The sequence below is a fragment of the Magallana gigas genome, chromosome 3 (assembly GCF_963853765.1).
Source record: "Magallana gigas chromosome 3, xbMagGiga1.1, whole genome shotgun sequence".
Lineage (NCBI taxonomy): Eukaryota > Metazoa > Mollusca > Bivalvia > Ostreida > Ostreidae > Magallana > Magallana gigas.
In genome coordinates this window covers 38,674,169-38,693,748 of record NC_088855.1, presented here as the reverse complement: position 1 = coordinate 38,693,748, position 19,580 = coordinate 38,674,169, and the positions used below count along the sequence as shown (strand labels likewise).

At 34.4% G+C, this 19,580-nt stretch overlaps 1 protein-coding gene across 8 annotated transcripts; it reads right to left on the bottom strand.

Moving 5' to 3' along the window:
- Window positions 1–6,392: 6,392 nt before the first annotated feature.
- LOC105324867 (D-glucuronyl C5-epimerase B) lies at window positions 6,393–17,929 on the bottom strand. 8 transcript variants are annotated; one of them, XM_034481464.2, is made up of 8 exons: window positions 17,708–17,929; window positions 15,582–15,636; window positions 10,312–10,400; window positions 9,347–9,476; window positions 9,029–9,239; window positions 8,720–8,897; window positions 8,356–8,592; window positions 6,393–8,206 (listed from the first exon to the last, which is right to left on the bottom strand). In XM_034481464.2, the coding sequence occupies exons 4-8, from the start codon at window positions 9,460–9,462 to the stop codon at window positions 7,173–7,175; spliced, it is 1,776 nt and encodes a 591-aa protein (XP_034337355.2). In that variant the 5' UTR covers window positions 9,463–9,476; window positions 10,312–10,400; window positions 15,582–15,636; window positions 17,708–17,929; the 3' UTR covers window positions 6,393–7,172. The 8 variants fall into 8 exon arrangements, with proteins under 8 accessions (XP_034337355.2, XP_034337352.2, XP_034337353.2 ...); XM_034481461.2 differs by lacking the exon at window positions 15,582–15,636; XM_034481462.2 differs by lacking the exons at window positions 15,582–15,636; window positions 17,708–17,929 and adding an exon at window positions 11,877–12,471.
- Window positions 17,930–19,580: the final 1,651 nt, after the last annotated feature.

Sequence of the window (19,580 nt, the reverse complement as noted above, 5' to 3'; positions counted from 1 at the left end):
CATCAGGCATTTCATTAGCATTAATATTCTATTGAAACATAACAAGAAACATCGCGCAATTGTTAATGAATCAAACTAAACCCCAAAAAGCGTGCGAAAAAGAAAAGATAAGACAGTTCACAAAGCAGATCAGAGTGTAATTGTCTTTGAATCTATAAAGAGGAAAAAAACTTGAGAATCAATAGAGCCAATAACGGCTAATGAAGTTCTACCAGAGCGGCTGGTTAATGGAGGATACACAACTCGACATCTCCCGCCAAGCAGCCGAGGTTTAGTTCCCATTAGCAGTGGAGGAAAATGTAATCACTCCAAGTTAGTTAAAGGCCTTAATCATCTCTGATTTTTTGTAATGACAAAACTCTTCGATTATGAATATTTCTTGATTACGAACGTTTGTAATTGTTGCAAAAAGTTTGCGGGGGAGAGCAAGCCAATAAAATTAACTTGGAATGGAACTTTTTCTAGTATTATCGGTTTTTTTGGGGTATTTCAAACAGAATTTTAAAATCATCATGTACAGCTTTTGTACAACGATCAACAACCCTCTCATTTCTGTTTCATTCTCATTAGTACGATGGCCGATATGGGCCGGACAAAAAGTAACCACGAGTTGTGTTTGATTTGCCGGCAATTCCTGAAATGCCGGCAAAAAGTAACCACGAGTTATATTTGATTTGCCGGCAATTCTTAGATGCCGGCAAATCTCAAACGTGGGCAAATCTTTCTTATTGTTCAATTAAAATACCAGAGGATATAGAGGTAAAAAAGTCTCGTTATCTTAATTGACTAAAGGGTTTGACAAAAAACATGGCAGTTTTACTTGCAACGTGCATTATTAATGACATCAAACAGAACACAAGAGCAAATTAAAAAAAAAGACGGCATCAAAACATCCAGACATGTCTTAAACTCATTGGAACCCGACACTCTTAATGAAGCATTTGGTCAATTGCTTATATATCATAACTAATTAAGTTATGAAGGTATTAATTGCACATGTGACATTTCAAATTTGTAATAAGGCCCACATCGTCAGGAGCTCACCTTATACATAAATCAATTAATCTCTTTGAACTTCATTTGGTTTTAATTTGGATCTAATGATAAGATCACCTATATTTTTGTGTTTACTGTATGCAACCATAGGAGGTGTTGTGAACAATTTTTGCATACTTCGTCATGTTGTATGTTATCCCAGTATTTCATAAGTCGTTTCCTTAATTCTTTTATACAAATGGTCACCAAAACATTATATACAGTCTTTTTATTGTGTTCTTCTTTTATTTTTTTAGAAGATTAATTCTATTTGCTGAAATAGTTTCTTGCATAATAGGTTCAATTTCTGATTGTTTTTAATCTCTTTTTTTTTTAGATGAGTTTTAAAGTCTTTAAAAATACTTTGTAATACAGCTTGATCACTAGTATTTCTCAGATGTCTGGTACATTCTCCTTTAATTAGGCCCTTGAAAACTGATGAGCTATGAGCACTTTGTCTGTGCAGGTATTGGAAGCTGTTAGTAGGTTTGATATATGAGCGAATGTCTAATCGCTGGCTATCTGAGAATCTTGTTTTCTTGTATATGGTCGTGTCTAAGAAATTGACTGGTGTGAGATAATTCATAAGTAAATCTCAGATATTTATGACAAGTGTTCCCTATGTCAAAAAATTCTTTAAATTCATCCGGGCTTCCATTAAATAGAATAAAGCCGTCATCTCTATATTTGCCGTGATAAATAAGTTTCGAAAGGCCCTCAACATTGTCGGCGCGCAATTCCCCCCTTACTTCTCCTCATACTTTGCTTCTTTTCAACCCTTTCGACCAATTAAGATAACTTGACTTTTGTGACCTCAATCTACTGGTATTTTAATTAAACATTCAATATAAGATTTGCCCACATTTAAGATTTGCCGGCATCTAAGAATTGCCGGCAAATCAAACACAACTCGTGGTTACTTTTTGCCGGCATTTCAGGAATTGCCGGCAAATCAAACACATCTCATGGTTACTTTTTGTCCGGCCCTTATCGGCCATCGTACATTAGGAACCATGATCAGATCTTGTCCATTCCTATCTTTTTTTTTCAGAACAGAATCGATAAAGTCAATACAAGAATGCTCTACAATGAGTAAAGGTTGTTCCTCTGATAGCAAACATACATCTGTTCGGTTCTCTATGCGTTACCTTCTTTTCAATGTCAAGGCACACAAAGGTCAAACTCTAATTAGAAGATCCTTTACGTATAGATAAGTTATATGTTGTTGTCAACGCTTAAAGCTTTAACCATTGAAACTTAACGAGTAAATAACACATCTCCAAGGCTCTTAAATTTTTTGTTTGCTGTCATGACTTGTAAAAACAACATATCGATCAAACGCGAACGCAAGATGAAGTTGTAATGATCCAATCGTTAGAATAAACATAAAAAAGAAAGGGTTTTGTAAAGTTATTTTAGAGTAGTCAGTTGCAAATAGAAGAACCATATTCCATATTGACTATTTAATAAATACTTATCAAAAATGCTCCAAACATGAGAGATCGAGACTTGAGCACATTTCCTTTTTAGTTTGTTATGATTTGATTTATCACCTATGCAAACATTCTGCTGATAGTACATTTTAAAAAAAAATATTTCCCAAGTGTAAACATTTTATTCGAAAATTTTCCATCTGTTATCTTACAAATGAGAAAGTTAAAGGTAAAAAGTATTAGATAATGCGTTTTGATTAATAAAAATAGTCACTTATTTTATGTACAAGTACTAAACAACACACACATTCGATTGGTACTCTACGACGAGAATTTGGTGCCCCAAAAGAAATTAAAAAAAAAACGACGTTTCGATCATTCCCTTACATGTCATGTAACGAGTAACCCTATTAGTCAAATTCATAACAAAAACGAAAATCATGTTTAATGATATAGATAAAAGCATAACTTGGAAATTAGGCTCGCAACGTAGCCCTTAGCTTCTCGTTGTTGCAAAAAATGATACAGTATCTTAAAGTTGCAATTAATTCTTGACAAAGGTTGGGGGTTCTGGTATTTGGGCACAACCAGCAGGATACCTTCCCAACAAAGGTCCTTGCCTGACTTGAATCAATCAACACGGCAAACAATTAAACTAATAATAACTTATTCAACACCTTGGAGTTAAGAAATCCACTGCACCTGTGGCCACCAGCGAAGAAATAGTGTTCAGTAAAAACTTGCATTGCAGCAGTCACCTGGTAGGTAAGGCGAGATTTAACTCCTGTCCACGATGTCATACCTGATAGGTAACTTAACGCAATACAAAGAGAGAGAGAGAGAGAGTTTCGTCTTCGATACATTCTTCATACGTTCTTAACCTTGATTGAATATTGACACCAATGGCTATTCTTTTATCTACATGCCAATTCCGAAACCGTGTTTTGTGATATTCTAACATAATCCAAATCAATGCTTAGTTCGTAAGATCTTTGATTGAACCAAGACTAAATCTAATCCAATTGCTGTTTCACTTCGCCTCTGTGGCATCTCTCTTCACACATCGGAAGTTTGATTCGCACTTCAGAAGAAGACTGCCAGATACCCACCTCAAACTCTGTTTCCTGTTGTCTTTATAAACCCTATGATTATGATCTGCTAGTTCAGACGCAAGGTTTAATGTTTCTGATTAGTGTGTCTTATTATTCCTAAACTGAACGAAGTTGCTCTCACCATCAGAGACCTGCAATGAGTAAGAAAATATGAATATTGGTGCAACACATTATTGAAGCAGGAACAGAAAAAAAAGTTTCATTCAGTGTTTTCACCATAGCAATCGGAATTATTTTCAATAGATGAAGAAATTTGTCCAGTTCTGAGATAATAGATAGATAGAGAGATAGGTAGATAGGTAGATAGATAGATACTCGGAGAGAGGAAAAAGAGATAGTACATAGGTGTCGGAATAAAGAATATCTGATATGGAAAGGGTTTCTAGAATTTCACCAGTTATAAAAATGAATAGAGTATTATTAAGTTGTTGTATATTAATGACAAGATAAATTTCAGAGGATTATATCTTGTTTCTGCAAAAATTTAATTTAGTGACACAAGGTAACCAAATAAAAGTAAAAAAAAAGGTTCTACAGACATTGTAAAAGATTAACTACAATAATTCATTTCATGGCACTTTTGACACATAGAAGAACGTAACCCGCTTTACTTGACATTGTACTGCATTGTGACTTTCTTATATATTTGAACTCTCTCTCTCTCTCTCTCTCTCTCTCTCTCTCTCTCTCTCTCTCTCTCTCTCTCTCTCTCTCTCTTACAGTTTTGGACAAATGAAACTATATCTCAATTTTGTAAATTTTTTGTCGAGATTGTCTTTTCGCGTGTCTCTGTGTCATATAACCTTTTTAAGAAGTTGCATACCTGTTTGTAATAAACTTGATTTTTATACAAAACGTTACATGATTAAATTGTAAATGAAAAAGAGCACTTGATAGATTTTTATATAGGTTGTAAATATTCCTTGATTCATATAAAATAAAGTTTATTGAGTTTTCTTTGTCAGAGTTTGCAGGTGTGTCAACAAAGAAAAATTCCATTAACACCGTTTTTATGATTTTGAAAAAAGTATATTAGAAATGATACTACCCATGAATACCTCCCAACAATATGTGATTGTCTTTGAGAGGAATTTCATCTCTCTTTTACCCGACAGAATTTCCTAATCCTGTTGGAGATTAAAGCATTAGAGTGAAATTGAGTTGAACGCTTTTGGGCGTTGGAACAATAAATCCGTGGAACAACAGAGATTTAGATTTTTGGTGGAGTGCAAGTTGAAGTGTTTACTCGTTTCCTCCTCACGAAGATAACAAATTCATTCATACTTTCATTTTGCTTTAATACCAGGAATGATAAGTAAAATATTCTCACTTTTTATCCCCCGGGATTGGGACTGTGGTGCTGGACAATAATCCTCAATATCGACAGAAGTGTTCTCTTGTTATTCCCAAATCACAGTTTGGCCATTAAAGTATAAATCAAGCTTTAATTTAAGGATCCTCGATAAGGCTGTGTTCAGAGAACTACGTGGTACTTCATTGGAAATCTCTAAATCCTCAAAGAAAGTAACGTGCTGGTCGCAAATTCCTAACAAAGAAACACTGAATCTTTGAATTGCAATAAAACCATAATTACATTTAAAAATAAGAATGCAAAAATTCAAATATATTTCTTGAGCTTTAATTCTTCAAACATTCTCATTTACTCAAAAATACCCTTTAATTATTTATTTTTCTATGATATTGGATAATTCTTTAGATTACGGGAAACGGATACAACGACGTTATTTCATGATGCCAAAACCTTCCAATATAGTTATAGACCTTAATGGGAGACCCACAAATTTGTACAAGTACAATATTAGAAACAATATACAGCACATTCCGTCAAAATTGAATTTGCTGACATTCTGAAATGTATTTATTTCCAAAACATGTCGATGGTTTGAAAGGGTTGAAAAACAATGATGACATGTTTGCTTATCTTTCACCAGGGCACCTGCATGTGAAATTCAACACACTATATGGCACGCATTCCTGTCCTATAAGTTTGTAAATGCCTTCACTCCATGTCGTGATGGTTTTGGGTACGCTAGATGACGCTAAGTATGCTTTTTGTCGATAATTCCCCCTTGTAAGTGAACATTAATTCAATAATCAAGCCAAGTCCTGCTGTCAAACCGAACAACATCATTTCGTAGTTAAAGAGTTGGGATAGGGACTGCCGTGAATTCTATTAGAAGTTTTATATATAATTTCCCTTTTTTATGCTTTGTTATGCACCTCTGATTCATTTTAACTGGAAGAGAAAAGTAGAATTTAAACTTTGTCATACGTTTATTGCTATTTCATTCACTTCTAGGTGGGTAAGTGCTAACCTTGACCCATAGAATGTGAACTGCATTCTGTAGAGTGATAAAAAATTCAAAACTCCCATGGACAGCCCAATATGAATTACCTATATGCATGTACTTTGATCCTCTAGATATTTGATACCGGGATGAGTCAGTGTTAATAATGTGCGAGGCAGGGGACAGTGCATTGAAAATAAAATTGTTGAAAAAAGGTTTCTTGTTGCCCAATTATCACCTCCCATGTGATTTTCCGTTGGATTCGCGTGTTACATGCTTGTTCCGTTGGATTCGCTAGTCCTTACATTAGAAGACACCAAATTAACATGAAGTTAGTAAACTTTGTTGATATATGAATATTTCATATTTTTCTTTGAAAACCCCCGCTTTGTGTTCTTTCATTTACTAATATTATGTTAAGAACTAGAACCATAATATATTCAAGCAAAGTTTAAGTTTGCAAAACAACAGTTACTGTGCTATCATTGGTAATAAAGATGAAGTTATCAAGAGTTTTTATTGTTTTATTCGAGTTTTTGAGAACAAATTATGACAATGAGGATAAGAAATGAACCACTCAATGATACACATGTACGATGCATTTTTCTCGGAACATTCTTGCAGCATCCTTGTATACAACAGGAACAATGCTCACAAATTAAAAATATATATGAAAAATACTCAAAACATGTACATTGCCTTAAAAAATACATGTCAACACAATTTCAATCAAATGAATTACAAATATTGTACGAGTGCTCATACAACAACCCTGGAATGGCATAATAACAAAAAGAAAACAATGTATGCAACTTAAGCACCATAGAATGCAGTTATTAACATAATAACAGGATATATGAAGGTACAAAGTTGTTCTGTCTTGGCCGTGCCTTATAATGTACTGAAGTAGTCTGTGTTTAAATGCAACATGAGATCATAATTTGCAAATATTGTTCTATAAAACATTGTGTTCGTTTCTTTGAAATGAGACCAATCTGAAAAGAATGTGTATATTATATAATGGTGTGTTTAGTGTAATACTTTAATAAAAAGTACTGAACATTATTTGGAAAATTCCCGGTCGCATATTAAAAGTTTAAACTAGCACTAAAATACATAAAGGGGAAAATTGAATAGAAAAATATAAAAACAATTTTATAAAACATATGTGTAATTTAAACATGTAGTTTGTCTGCTGAACCTTGGAGTGGTTGTATTACAATAACTTCAAAATTTGTAACGAAACAGCAACAATATAACAAGAGGTATATTGCACGGTTGACCTAATTGTGGGGTGCGATGTTTCCTTTCATGTATCCTTTCCATCTCTGTAGCGTGTCTTTAAACAAAGGATCGCTGTCTAATTGAACAAGTAAATAAAGCTGCTTTATGTGAACTTTGTGATAGTCCCACCTGGCTCGGTTCGGCGCTAGACCCGCAGTGATATGTCGTAAGTCATAGAATGTACCTGTTCCAGAATCAAACATAGGAAGCATTGCTTTTAACGTCCTCATTCCGTTATTGTAAAGTTCTGCTGCTTTTTCACTCACTGGACTAGTTGCCATTTGTTTAAGGTCATATAGACCTATTAAAGAGTATATAAATCCATTGAGAACGAAACTACTCGGCGTAGTAGGGTATTCTTCATACCAGTCAAAAGAATTTAAAAATTTGGCTAAAACTCCTCCTTTGGAGCTCGGAATATCAAAAATATCCAACGCTTTTCCAGCCGCCTCTAAATAAGTCTTGTTTTTTGAGGCCACATAAGCACGCACTAGAAGTGATATCGCTTGACCTTGACCCATGGCCGAGTACCAGCCAGGTTCAAGCTCCATGACCTCTGGAATGAGTTTACGTGTCACTTTCACTGGCCAACCACCCTTGGAATCTTGATGACGCACAAAATAGTTTGCGGCATCTAGAAATAGGTCTTTGTGAGCATGGAAGCTAAGAGTCACATTGTCCATAATCCCGTGACCACGAACACATATAGCTGCAATGCGGGCTGCACTTTTCATCTTCATGCTGCGGTTTTTAGAATATTGCAATGTTAATCCCTTTTGGAAATCGACCATCACCTGCCTTGTTAGGTGAATCCATTTCCTTTTCATGTTCGACCCGATTCCATAATACAAGTCTTTACCCTCTAATTTAATGATATTATCAGAAAGAATGTAATGAATACGGAACAAGTTTCCATCTCCTGTCTGTAACAGAACAGTCACACTTCCATTATTAATGAACATGATATCCATGGATAAAGTCAGCAGGATCTTTTCATTTGCGGATTTGGTAATTCCGGGATTCTTCAAATTGGCTAGAAAAGACAAAAACAAGCTTTTATGTATCAATCAAAGAAATTCCCTAAACATACAAACGCTATAAAGTACAGAGACATGTTGAATTAAGCAAGTGATATTGTTGAAATTCTCTATAGTTTCTGTAGATGATAAGGTGTTTTCTTACTTGCTGTTTTGAATTCCACGACTCCATTATCCGTATTGTCGTCCATTCTGCTCCGGATTTCGGATTTTCGGTCCGGAAGCAGCCAATCGGAGAGCTCTGTCTGCTCTCCATCCTCCAGAATTTTGACTTTGGATCTTGGCTGCGACAAATGCTTGCTGTAATGACTAAGGCCATATTGGGCTATTTGTATGGGATAGTAGTGTCCTTTGCGCTCCCATTGTGTCGAGATTGGTACACCTAAAATTGTAGATCCACTCAGAATTCAGTATGAGACGATTCTTTTTCAATTAGTTTTGCCAAGAAGATTGGAATGATATATATTGTTAAAGACTTGAAGAAAATAGTGACATTGTCAAATGCATACCTTCTATCCCACTGACACATTTCACTCTGTTCCTGTCCTCTACACTGTAAAGGTCAAAGGACATGAAGACTCCACTGGGGGAGTACCTGGGCTGGGGACCGGTTGGGAAATCATCCTGGTAACTGTGGTGGAAGGAAAACCTCTCGTACCCATCTGAAGTCTCTATAGAGCCGTATACCTAGAGACGCAAATTAAAGAGCAACATTAGGTTTTTCAAAATGCGTGCAATGTACATTTGACATATATACATGTATATCATATTCATTAAAAAAAGATGTAGCTATCCTGTGCAAAACCAAACATAGTTACCTCAAAATAATTCTGAATGAATGAGAATGGCATATAAACTTCATTTCCTTCTTTTCTTCCTTCCACGGAATAGTCCCCGTTGATTACACACTCAATTTCCTCATAATTGACTGGTCGGTTGCCTTTCACGTGGTTGTAAGACTGTGCTACCCTGGGCTGAAACCCGACGGAGGCATCAAACTCATTGACGATGTGCGAGGACACTTCCCTCCTTGAAAAAAAAAATCCAAGTAAAGTTACTCAAAATTTATGAGTTTATTATATCAACATGTTTCGAATTTGTATATTCTGTGACATTAAAAAGAAAAGGAATTTTACCTATAGTCAGGGTCCTCATCTTGGGTTAGATTACATTTTCCAATGTTATAAACAGTTAGAAGAAGAGGGAAGATGCCAACACACAGGATTAGAAACTTCAGATTGCCACGGTGCATATGTACGTCTAAATCTAAAATTTAAAAACAGTTGATGATACAAAAGGCACGATATCAAGAATTACCGTACATCTATAACATTATATGAACGATCCATTTCATTTGGTGCAATAAAGAATTAGAAGGAAGAAGATACACGGATATTCTATTTTAAAAGAATATCTATTTATAAAAATATTTATAACTACATGTATTTTCGCGTCCATGCAGATTATTTATAATCAAGAATTATTCTCACCAACTTAAAAACCCGCGACAAGAGATAATAAAGCTATAAATATGTTATGGCCTTTAAATTTGTCAAATGTTATGAAAACTGAGATTTGCAAACACATTGTACGAGATAAGGAGTGCAGTACGGCACCTCACGACAGACAACTGGAGCCTTGGGGGTAAATAAAGTAAGTACAATCTCTCGATGAGGACCGAACACAGATAATTTGGAGATCTTCATAAATAACTGCCAGTCTTTAAAAATCTTAGAGTGTAGTAACTCAGTTTATGCTTCTTGGATACTGCGAAGTGCTTATTATCCAAGGATTATTCAATGTACAAACAGTTTTGCTTACCGACAATATGTCAATTGTACGCGCCGACAACATCGGTTCATTCTACTGTCCAAAGTCAAAAATGTTGGGGAAAATAACTTGATCTCGTTTTCATGCCAAATGTTACGTCATATTCTTTCCTATCTCTTAGCGGATGAAATCGAAAAATAATCCGAGTAGTAATCTTAATTCTGTACAAACTCAGTAATACAATAAACGGCTATCTAACACTGGTAGGTAAACATTATCTATCGTCCATTGTGGAGTCATTCGTCATTAGCACAATTAGGCCTATATTTACCTGAAAGTTTGCGACATCAAAGAGGAGCACCTGCGGCTACCTGAAGCAATGAGCGGACAGTTGGTCTCTATCATTCATCTCACCCTGATCTGTAAAAGAAACGTTATAGTCAATGACAAAACTAATTTCACCTTCTATGTTTTTATACTGTTGATAATAGCTGCATTCAGTGACACGCAAACCTTAAGGAAATGAATAAACGTGATGCAAAAAATGGATCAAAAGTCTGCAAACAAATGAAACCTTGAATATATAATGTAATTCAAAGATTATCATTCCAAAATAATTATAAGATAATCTACCTGTAAAATTGCACAATGCAATGTGCCTCCTACCTCTTTTAAATTTTGCTCTGATACTCTGAGTCCTATTGGTGCATACCAAGTCTATTTATGCTATGATTAAAGTAATTCCCAGCGTAAGAAATTAACCCAAGATAAACATCACAGATAAAGCAGGAGAGCTTAAACCATGAAATTGGATGTAATTAGAGATAATTTTTGTTGCCCAATTTTTTGGATGCAGCACGCGAGCAACCTAAGCTTAAAGTTCATGAATGACTTCTCCCCGAAATTGGACAACAAACAAGAAATTATTTAAACAAATGGCAATCAAGTTCTCCGTAAGTATTAAATTCATCGATAAAAATGCTCCAAATAATTAGAACATTATAAATTGAAACTCGAGAAAGCACACTGCCGATACTTGATGTCAAACAACAGGCCTTTTAAAAAAATCCCCATAAAACACACACCTTGAAGGTTTCGCGTCTCGTGTTCTCTCTGATAGAAAGAAGTTTAAAAGTCACGTTAAAAATGCCTAAAAACCATCCAAACAGGGGGCGGGACATATACACAGGGGACAGAGACCAATCTCCCAGGATGTTTTAGTCGTGTTTCATCGTTTACAATTTCCTTGCTAAATTTGTACTACTACATAGATAAGACTCGTTCAAAGATAACAGTGAGAAGTACGTTTATCTAAATATCTTCTACAGTTTAAACCTTATACATATGTTATAAATTCCTTACAAAAATTTTGACGCATTGCGCTCAAATTATCAAAAGTCATAGTAACAAATCTAATAAGATTTCGTTTAAAATCAAACAAATTTTAAATCTTTATAGATTTTAAAATAATTAAATTGCACATACCAATAAAAAATTAAATAGTTACTATTTTATATAGCTAAACGTCATGTGATATAAATTAGAAAATTGTACTTACGAACTTTATCTTATATTCAGATTACATATGTAGCATAAAATATTTCCAATAGCACTCCTGAATAAAAATCCTCAAATAATTAGATACTCATTGACACCCTTCTAATATGCTGATCCTACCAAGAATCACATGTCCTTAGAAATAGTGTGAAAGTAAAAACGCTTCTGAATGGCAGTTAAATCTCCCCCTTAATCCGGAGGTGTAGTAATCCTCTCTAAGTTACCCTGTCCGTTTATATAGCCCCAAAGGCTACTGTCAGCCCAAAACTAAGCATTGCGAGCTTATGCAAATTAAGAAGTCCCCAAAAGTTACAGATTATCCGTTCAGATTTTCCGTACCTATCCGATCCCTCGTTTTTGTTCCGTGGAAGATGCGACAACAATGAGATCGCAGGATCCGTTGTTACCAGTTATCGCGTTAACAACAGGGACAACAATGTCCGCTTTTGTCTCTCTCAATGATCTATCAGTTTATCGGGAAAAATGAGGGCAGTTCAGATAATTTGTTTGTTTAGATATATACATCAGTTAAGGCAGTGTTACATATAGAAACATTTAAATCCGATTGACACATGTACTCCCAGCGCTTTCTTTGTTCCCCTTTAGAAAATAAAGACCCAAAAGACAGGAACATCGAGTGCAGTTCTTTATAAAAAAGAAATTAATTCCTTTTTTTTTTTTGGTCGAGTTAAGGATTTTGGCGCTTGGTACATCCTTCTTCCAAGTACCATAATAATACAACCAGCCAGACGATTTGGATTAAAAAACAAGAGAATTAGAAATTCTCAAGTGCACAATATGACATCCATACAATTTTATCAGATATCCACACAGTAAATATTGATGTAGGTGAATGCACACAAAGATTCGGTTTGGAAGAGTTTGACCATAACACATAGCAACAATTTTTATAGGTTCCGAACTGAAGTATACATTGTACTTAGTTTTTACAACTAACTTATGAAAGTGTTCAAAGAATCATTTTGAATTAACCCATTACCCTCGCCCCTCCCCACGGGCCCCACTTTGCCTCTCAACACAAAACAACACAACATGTCTACCAAAATAACGTTTAAAAGACTACATGTCAACGATTTCTTATCTCTTACACCGATTGCGTTCCGTAAGAAGTCTTCGATAGTTAACATATGACAGCCGATTCCTTTCGCCATTTACAACAGATAAAATGGGCATACGAAATGTTTGACATTCCTTTACTTATTGTTCTACTTTTCATTACCTTCTAATATCTTTAACCATGTGAATAAACCGAGTCAATATTTACATAATAAATAAAAGAATAAGCAAGGTGGCGAGGTCTATAATAATTATAGCACGTCTATGAAAGGCAAAACTCCGCCACCAATAAAATCTCATTCAATGGAAGAATTTCACCGGTACTATTTATTTAATTTTTTTGAAGAGAGTGAAATCTCGTGCCGCTTTGGATCAATCCTTTTAAACAGATTAATAATGTTTTATCGCTGAATTCGACAGGTATGCATATGCTTTGTGATTAAATGACATCGAAGAAAAATATCACAACATAAAAACAAACGGTCGAAATTAATCAGATTGCAAGACTTTTAATTTAGAGTCGAGATAATTATTAAAATTTCACCTTCTAGCTATAAACTGTCAATTCAATGATATGATATGAACACGGAGAAGTTGGGGGTATATCTATTAAAGTACATTCCAAGACGGCTTAGTATATATATCTTATCTAAATAGGAATTTTACGACCTATTATAACACATTCTAACAAGGTTCCATTCTTTGTAGATTTTCTAAGCATCTTCAATCTCATATACATACATTTTTAAGATAGGACCCGCCGACCCTGGACATTTTCCCGACGGGTATGTCCAAGTACAAAACGACGCCCAGGACGATGTTTCTCTATCAAAATATGCTAAACAAACAACGGTCATAATCACCGAGTCTTGTCTCCGTATACGTATAGAATGCGAGAGACGGATTTTTCACACATAGAAAAGTTTATGCAAACACCTAACCGTTCATAAAAAAAATTAAAAATTACCCGTAAATCAATAATGCGTTTATTCATTTCAGGTATTTGCTTTTAATCTAAATACATCTTTCTAAATTTTCATTTTCACATCTTCCTTTAGTATTCTCCATTCAAAGCAAACGTTCTTTATGTTTATAAACACTGGCATTTATTTTTTTTATAAAAAGTTGTATTTTTTTAAAAATAAGTTTGACACTTTCCCTCCGAAGGTGATTTCACACATTTGGCACTCGTGAGCGGAACCATCTGGCAGAAAAATACATGCAACGAAATTTACATCGCATTGCCTCAAGAGAACAAAACTGACAAATGTAATTGTGTCTTGCATCTTGAACAGCAACATCTGCCTGCAAAGGCCATGCAGACACACGTACATTGCAATAGATTTCACGATAAATTTCAGATAACCAACACTTCTTACAACAATACTATCAACTCTATAAACAATACAGAAGGTGATATGGATAGCTGCACCTGTTAATTTTGATAACATTCAAGCAGAGGACAAATATTTGTAACATCATTATCCAATTTGCAGATAATCTAATCGAATCGAGCAATTTTATACCTACATAACGTATTTTGAAACGAATTTTTTAATATGGTACTTGACTATTTTTCGCCCTTGAAAACTTATAACCAAGATTAATACGATTTTAAAATTGAGCCATAGTTTGGAAAATAGTCTCCCTGAAGGGTGCTTACAAACTGACTCTTAGTTTCTAAGTATACTTAACTTTAAAATCTCATTAATAAATAAAGCCTTAAACTGTGATAGACATGCAAAACATTTATCAAAATAATTCCGTTCAGGGTTTTCTGTTCTGCATGTCTTTAATTCCCCACAGGCCAATTTCTTCTTTGATCTATCAATTAAAATATTGATTGACAGAATTATGGTTAAAAACATGATTTTTAGCGTTTTTAAAATAAGATCATGTAAAACGGTTATCTTTCAACGTTTTCGATTTCTAAAGAAATGTGTGTGCTTAAATACCGGATTAACAAAATCAGTCTGAGGTATGGGTCCCAACACAAGTTCACTCATCTTCATAAAAGATGTCGATAAAATAAAAACAAAACTTCTTTCTTTATCTAATTCATGCAGAGTCACAGACTGCCACATTCGTCGAGCAATTGTTTCTCTCAAAAGTAATTAAGAGCTCGTTGAGGACATTGCTTGAATAAGTTTTACGACAATATGAATAAAACCCGAATCTGACCGATCTCAGAATTTTGAGAAGGGTGGGCCGACCTGATTGGCAAATATAACACCACCATAACATGAATCGTGGGAGAATTTTAATCCACAAACATGTAAACATTCTTTTATCATAGCCTCGCTAATTTCTTTACTTAGCCTGAATCGGCCGAAAACAAATGAAAATAAAAAGGGGGATTGATTTAATGAAATATATCAATCTCTGTAGCCATGGTTTAAACAGTATATACTATTTACCGCTAGTAATAACGGGTTAAAAAGGGTTTTGCAAATGTTTTCTTTTGCTCGTTGTCAAAGACAAAAATTTCCTGTTTGTTTTCAGAAGTTAAGCCTTCTAGTAAAAACTTATTTATCAACTTAAGCTTCTTGATAAACATCAAAGGGTAATTCCTCTCTGACCCTCTCACAACCCTCTGTATCTGACCAGTTTGGGATCCTCTGGGTGATAAAACTATGATACGTCCCTTTCCCATTGATAAGTCTAATCACACTCTCCATTTGACGACCTTTCCATTTCAATTAAAGAGACCCAATACACAATAACTAAACAATCTTGATTCATTAACACCACAAAAATGTTTGGTTTGTCCTTGTTGATAATAACACGACAAGCCGTAGAAATTTTGAATGTGTACTCCTATCTTAAAACCAAAACTTGGAAGTTAAGACATGATACATTGTTCACTGATTTTGTATTTTTTTTCTTAATTCCCTTCCCTGGATTAAGTTAGTAAATGACAATGAATTATTGCATCTTGTAGTGAAGTAATTATCTGTCATATTTTACCCTCAGATCATAGGGAAGATTTCATTGTAACGCTTTTAATACGACAGCTCTTCGTCTGAAAATAGACCTCTGTCATACAGATTTGTTATGAATTAAAGTAAAACGTTGGCCCAGGTCATTTTAACACGAACATTGAGAACATGTCTCAAGGAAGAATGAAAGCTCTCTTTCTTGAAAAAAAAAATAATTCCTTGTTTTGTGGATGAAATAGTTCAAAGAATGGGTTGTGCATTGACGATACAATTACACCGTCTTACGTTATTCAGATGCATCAAAGAGAAAACTCTCTTAGTCGCAGTCTGACGCAAACTTCAGACCGCATAGCTGGCCATCTGGCTTAACTTTTCTCGTTCTCATAAAATATCCATAACCTATTTTGATTGGCTCCTTTACATTTTCAACAAAAATGTGACATTATCATACAGTAAATATTAATTGTCTAAAACAAATTAGCTTTTCCTTAAAAATCAGAAAAAATGGCCAAAATATAAATAAATTTCAAATTTAAGAAAAAAAATGACACATCTAAAAGATATATTGTATGGCTGAAATGAATATTGAATGGTTACATAATTACATAACATCTAATAAGTGAAGCTTTGACATCCCCTCCCAAGAGTCGATCTAATCATGATACATACCATTTTAAAATACAATCTAATTCTTTTTTATTCTTAAACTTGTCCTAATCTTCGATCTTTATTTATTGAAATTCTCTCTATTCATGGCAAGTGTACAGATGCATTCCAAATAAAAATAAAATTCACACTAGTCTTCAAAGCCCTTGTGTTTGCACACTTTTAAGTACATTTGTCATGTATATATTTGATAAATACAGTCTAGATCTGTAGTGTTAAGACATTTCTATATTGATTGGAGTGATCAATAAAATGTGAAAAAAATATGCAAGAAAAAAGTTTAAAGATGAAATTTAAAATATCCATTTAAATATCTTTGATCTTTACTGAAATTACAGCTTTCGTACCAAGTGTGATTTGAAGAATGTCAGTACTTGTTCAACCATCAATTCGAGATACAGTAATTACCTTGCGCCGAGTTATTACAATTTTTAAAATTGCATCAAATCTGTTTTATAACGCCCATAATGCCGATGGGTTATTAAATTGTTATAAAGTTGATTTTTAGAGAGTTTTTCTTGGAAGAGACAAATGCATTTCTATCTTTAAATACCCAAATAACATATACATATATTTATAGATATAGCTAGGATTATATACAAAAATTTATATAGTTTAATGGTTTAAACGATGACTAGAGACTCGTTTTATCAAACTGATTTCAACATAGAACCAACTGCGATTTCAAAAAGCATTTCACTTGAGTAAAATGATAAAACCCATGAATTTAACTTTTAGTAATGACAACAAAGAAAAGTAAATGTGTATATGAGTATAGTAAGGGTAGCTTATTCACTCATAAACTAAGCTCGAGCGATTACCATAATTGTCGATCATTCCATTTTTTAAGTTCAGTCTTTGAAGAATTTTTTTTTCATTTTTAAAAATCATATTCAGTTCAGGTAAATAAGCGAGATGAACAGAGATAATCACAATTGAGGTCCCATGAGCCCGCCTCCCTCTAATGTCTTTTTAATCCCAAGTCCTTAACACCTATTTGGCTACCAGAAAGATTTTGTATTCACAACCATATTGGTCGCATGCTTTTAGGTGGTCTTCATACAATGAAGAAAGGATCACCTGCCCAAAGAAATAACGATATACCATATAGGAAAAAAAATATACTATTGCCCGCCTGCTGCATAAATTTTCAAAAATACGAAGCTTCTTTTTTTTTTCCAAAAAATTTAAAAATTGACATGCAATTAAAATTTTAATTTGATGTTTTCTATTTGATAGAAACAACAGAAAAGACAGTTTCTATAGTTTCAATTGACGATCTGCTTCATGTTGCAATGCATTGAATGTCAACAAACACACATGCTAGATAACAATGTATTGCTTTTGTTGCTTTTTACATTAGTCAACTGACAAAATATTAAAGAAGTAAAACACTGTATTTGATGGCCATGTATTCTTATATTCTTTGATTTGGACTTTATTTTATCAAATAGTTTCCTATTCAAACCAAACAATTATGTCACTTACCTGTCCAGGATTTTAGAGAGCCGTATACAAATGCAACACTCCCTTCTTTCTGGATTTTTTTTACATAAAAAAATCACACCATGACACAGTTCTTAATTAACAATCTCTAAATGTTAAAATTAGGAATGTTGTCAAAACGCCTTTCCCTCGATAAAACAACAACAGCAGTGTGTCGACCCTCAGCCTAGCACGTTTAAACTGTGTTACAACAAAACTTCCTCTCTGTGTATATTTACGTTCGGTGTGAAGAAGGCCAGCCTTTCCAGGTCGACTCTTCGAACTTGGCCAAGCGTAGAACCCTAGCCGGCGAGCTTCATTGAGTGATGGCTCTCGCGTCTGGGGCTGCATGAATGAAGACACCCGAGACTCACTCCATAAAGTAATCATGTAATGAATATAGTTTAATTCTTTGAAGGTATAAGACGTAATGGACCCACAGTTGTATCAATTCCTGATTACCTCTGAGTTGTATATACACACACAAGACATTTAATTCATTCACTGAATTATTTACGCTTGCTTGTGGTAATGTACATAAAAAAAGTTTATTGACTAGAAATGTCTATGCCTTTATTCAGAATGATACAGTGATTACTTATTTTTTACTATTAATGGGAAAACGACGTGTATTTTAAAAAGCAAATAGGAAGAACCATTGCAATAAATGCCTCTCCCATTTCCAAAAAAAAAAAAAAAATAGCTAATTTAAAATTGTCCTCATCGTACAAAGAATACAAAAATGATATTTCTCCTCTCCAAAAATACTGATGCTTGATAATATCCAAACCTGTGATCAGGAAAATATCCTGAAATGGATGATAACATCGCAACAGCTTGTTTGCTTGATTGCCTCTTTCATTCACAATACATGGTGTGTAAGCATCTCGAGACGGACAAATAAAAAAGAATTTGTAAGTTTCTATGAAGTACTACAAACTTCTTAACGAGAGAATTTTTAATCTCGAAAATGAAGGCCAAGCCGAATTTACTTGATAACCACCCATCTAGCAATTCAACAAATATAATAATTTTCCCGGTCCGTATTAAAACCCTTATATCTCATATATCTTTACTTTCCTGATATCAAACGTTAAAACAAAACAAAACAAAAATCAAAAAGACTTTTTATATGACATTTTAAGCTTTTAATGAAAGACACTGCCATGCAACCGTTTGAGGAGGACCGAATTGTTCAAGAAACGTAAAAAGGTGGAATAATTTGAAAACTCTAAGGCCTTAATAAGGAAAAAATAATAAATTATCTTTAAAACCGTTGCTGAAGTGAGTCAATCTCATTCAACGTAAAATTTTTACTTTAGCAAGCTGAAAATGTGCTTTTATTTTCCCCCAAATGTGAAGAATACATCTTTTCAAAGATACATTATAAGAATTCAGTGATTTGTGACCACATTGAAGAGGTAAGATGATACTTATGAGGAGCTTACAACCGTACGGAGCCCAAACACCTTGTTTATTTAATGACACATAAGAACATAATTGTAGAGAGTGATGGCCCAGGTATATCCCCATCACAGGTAATGATGCTCTTTGTCAGATGCTACCTGTCCAGGAAACAAGGAGACTGACTCACAGCTCGTGGACCTAGACAACAGATCAAAGCCACATGTTGTCAGGGCCATCCCTGCTCTGCTTGGACCGTCAGCTCGGACAATAAAGCACGCGCCAGAAGCGGGACTGTCCAAGAAGCGACCCAGTGGAAACATTCCTGACATGTCAATCCCTAGGTCACCGAGTCAACAGGTCAGGCGAGTTGTTTATTCTTTTAACTCACAACAATGCAACAAGTAAAAATAACCCGTTGCAACAGATTTTGGCGGACAGATGAACCGCCGTATCTGGGTACATTGAGTGT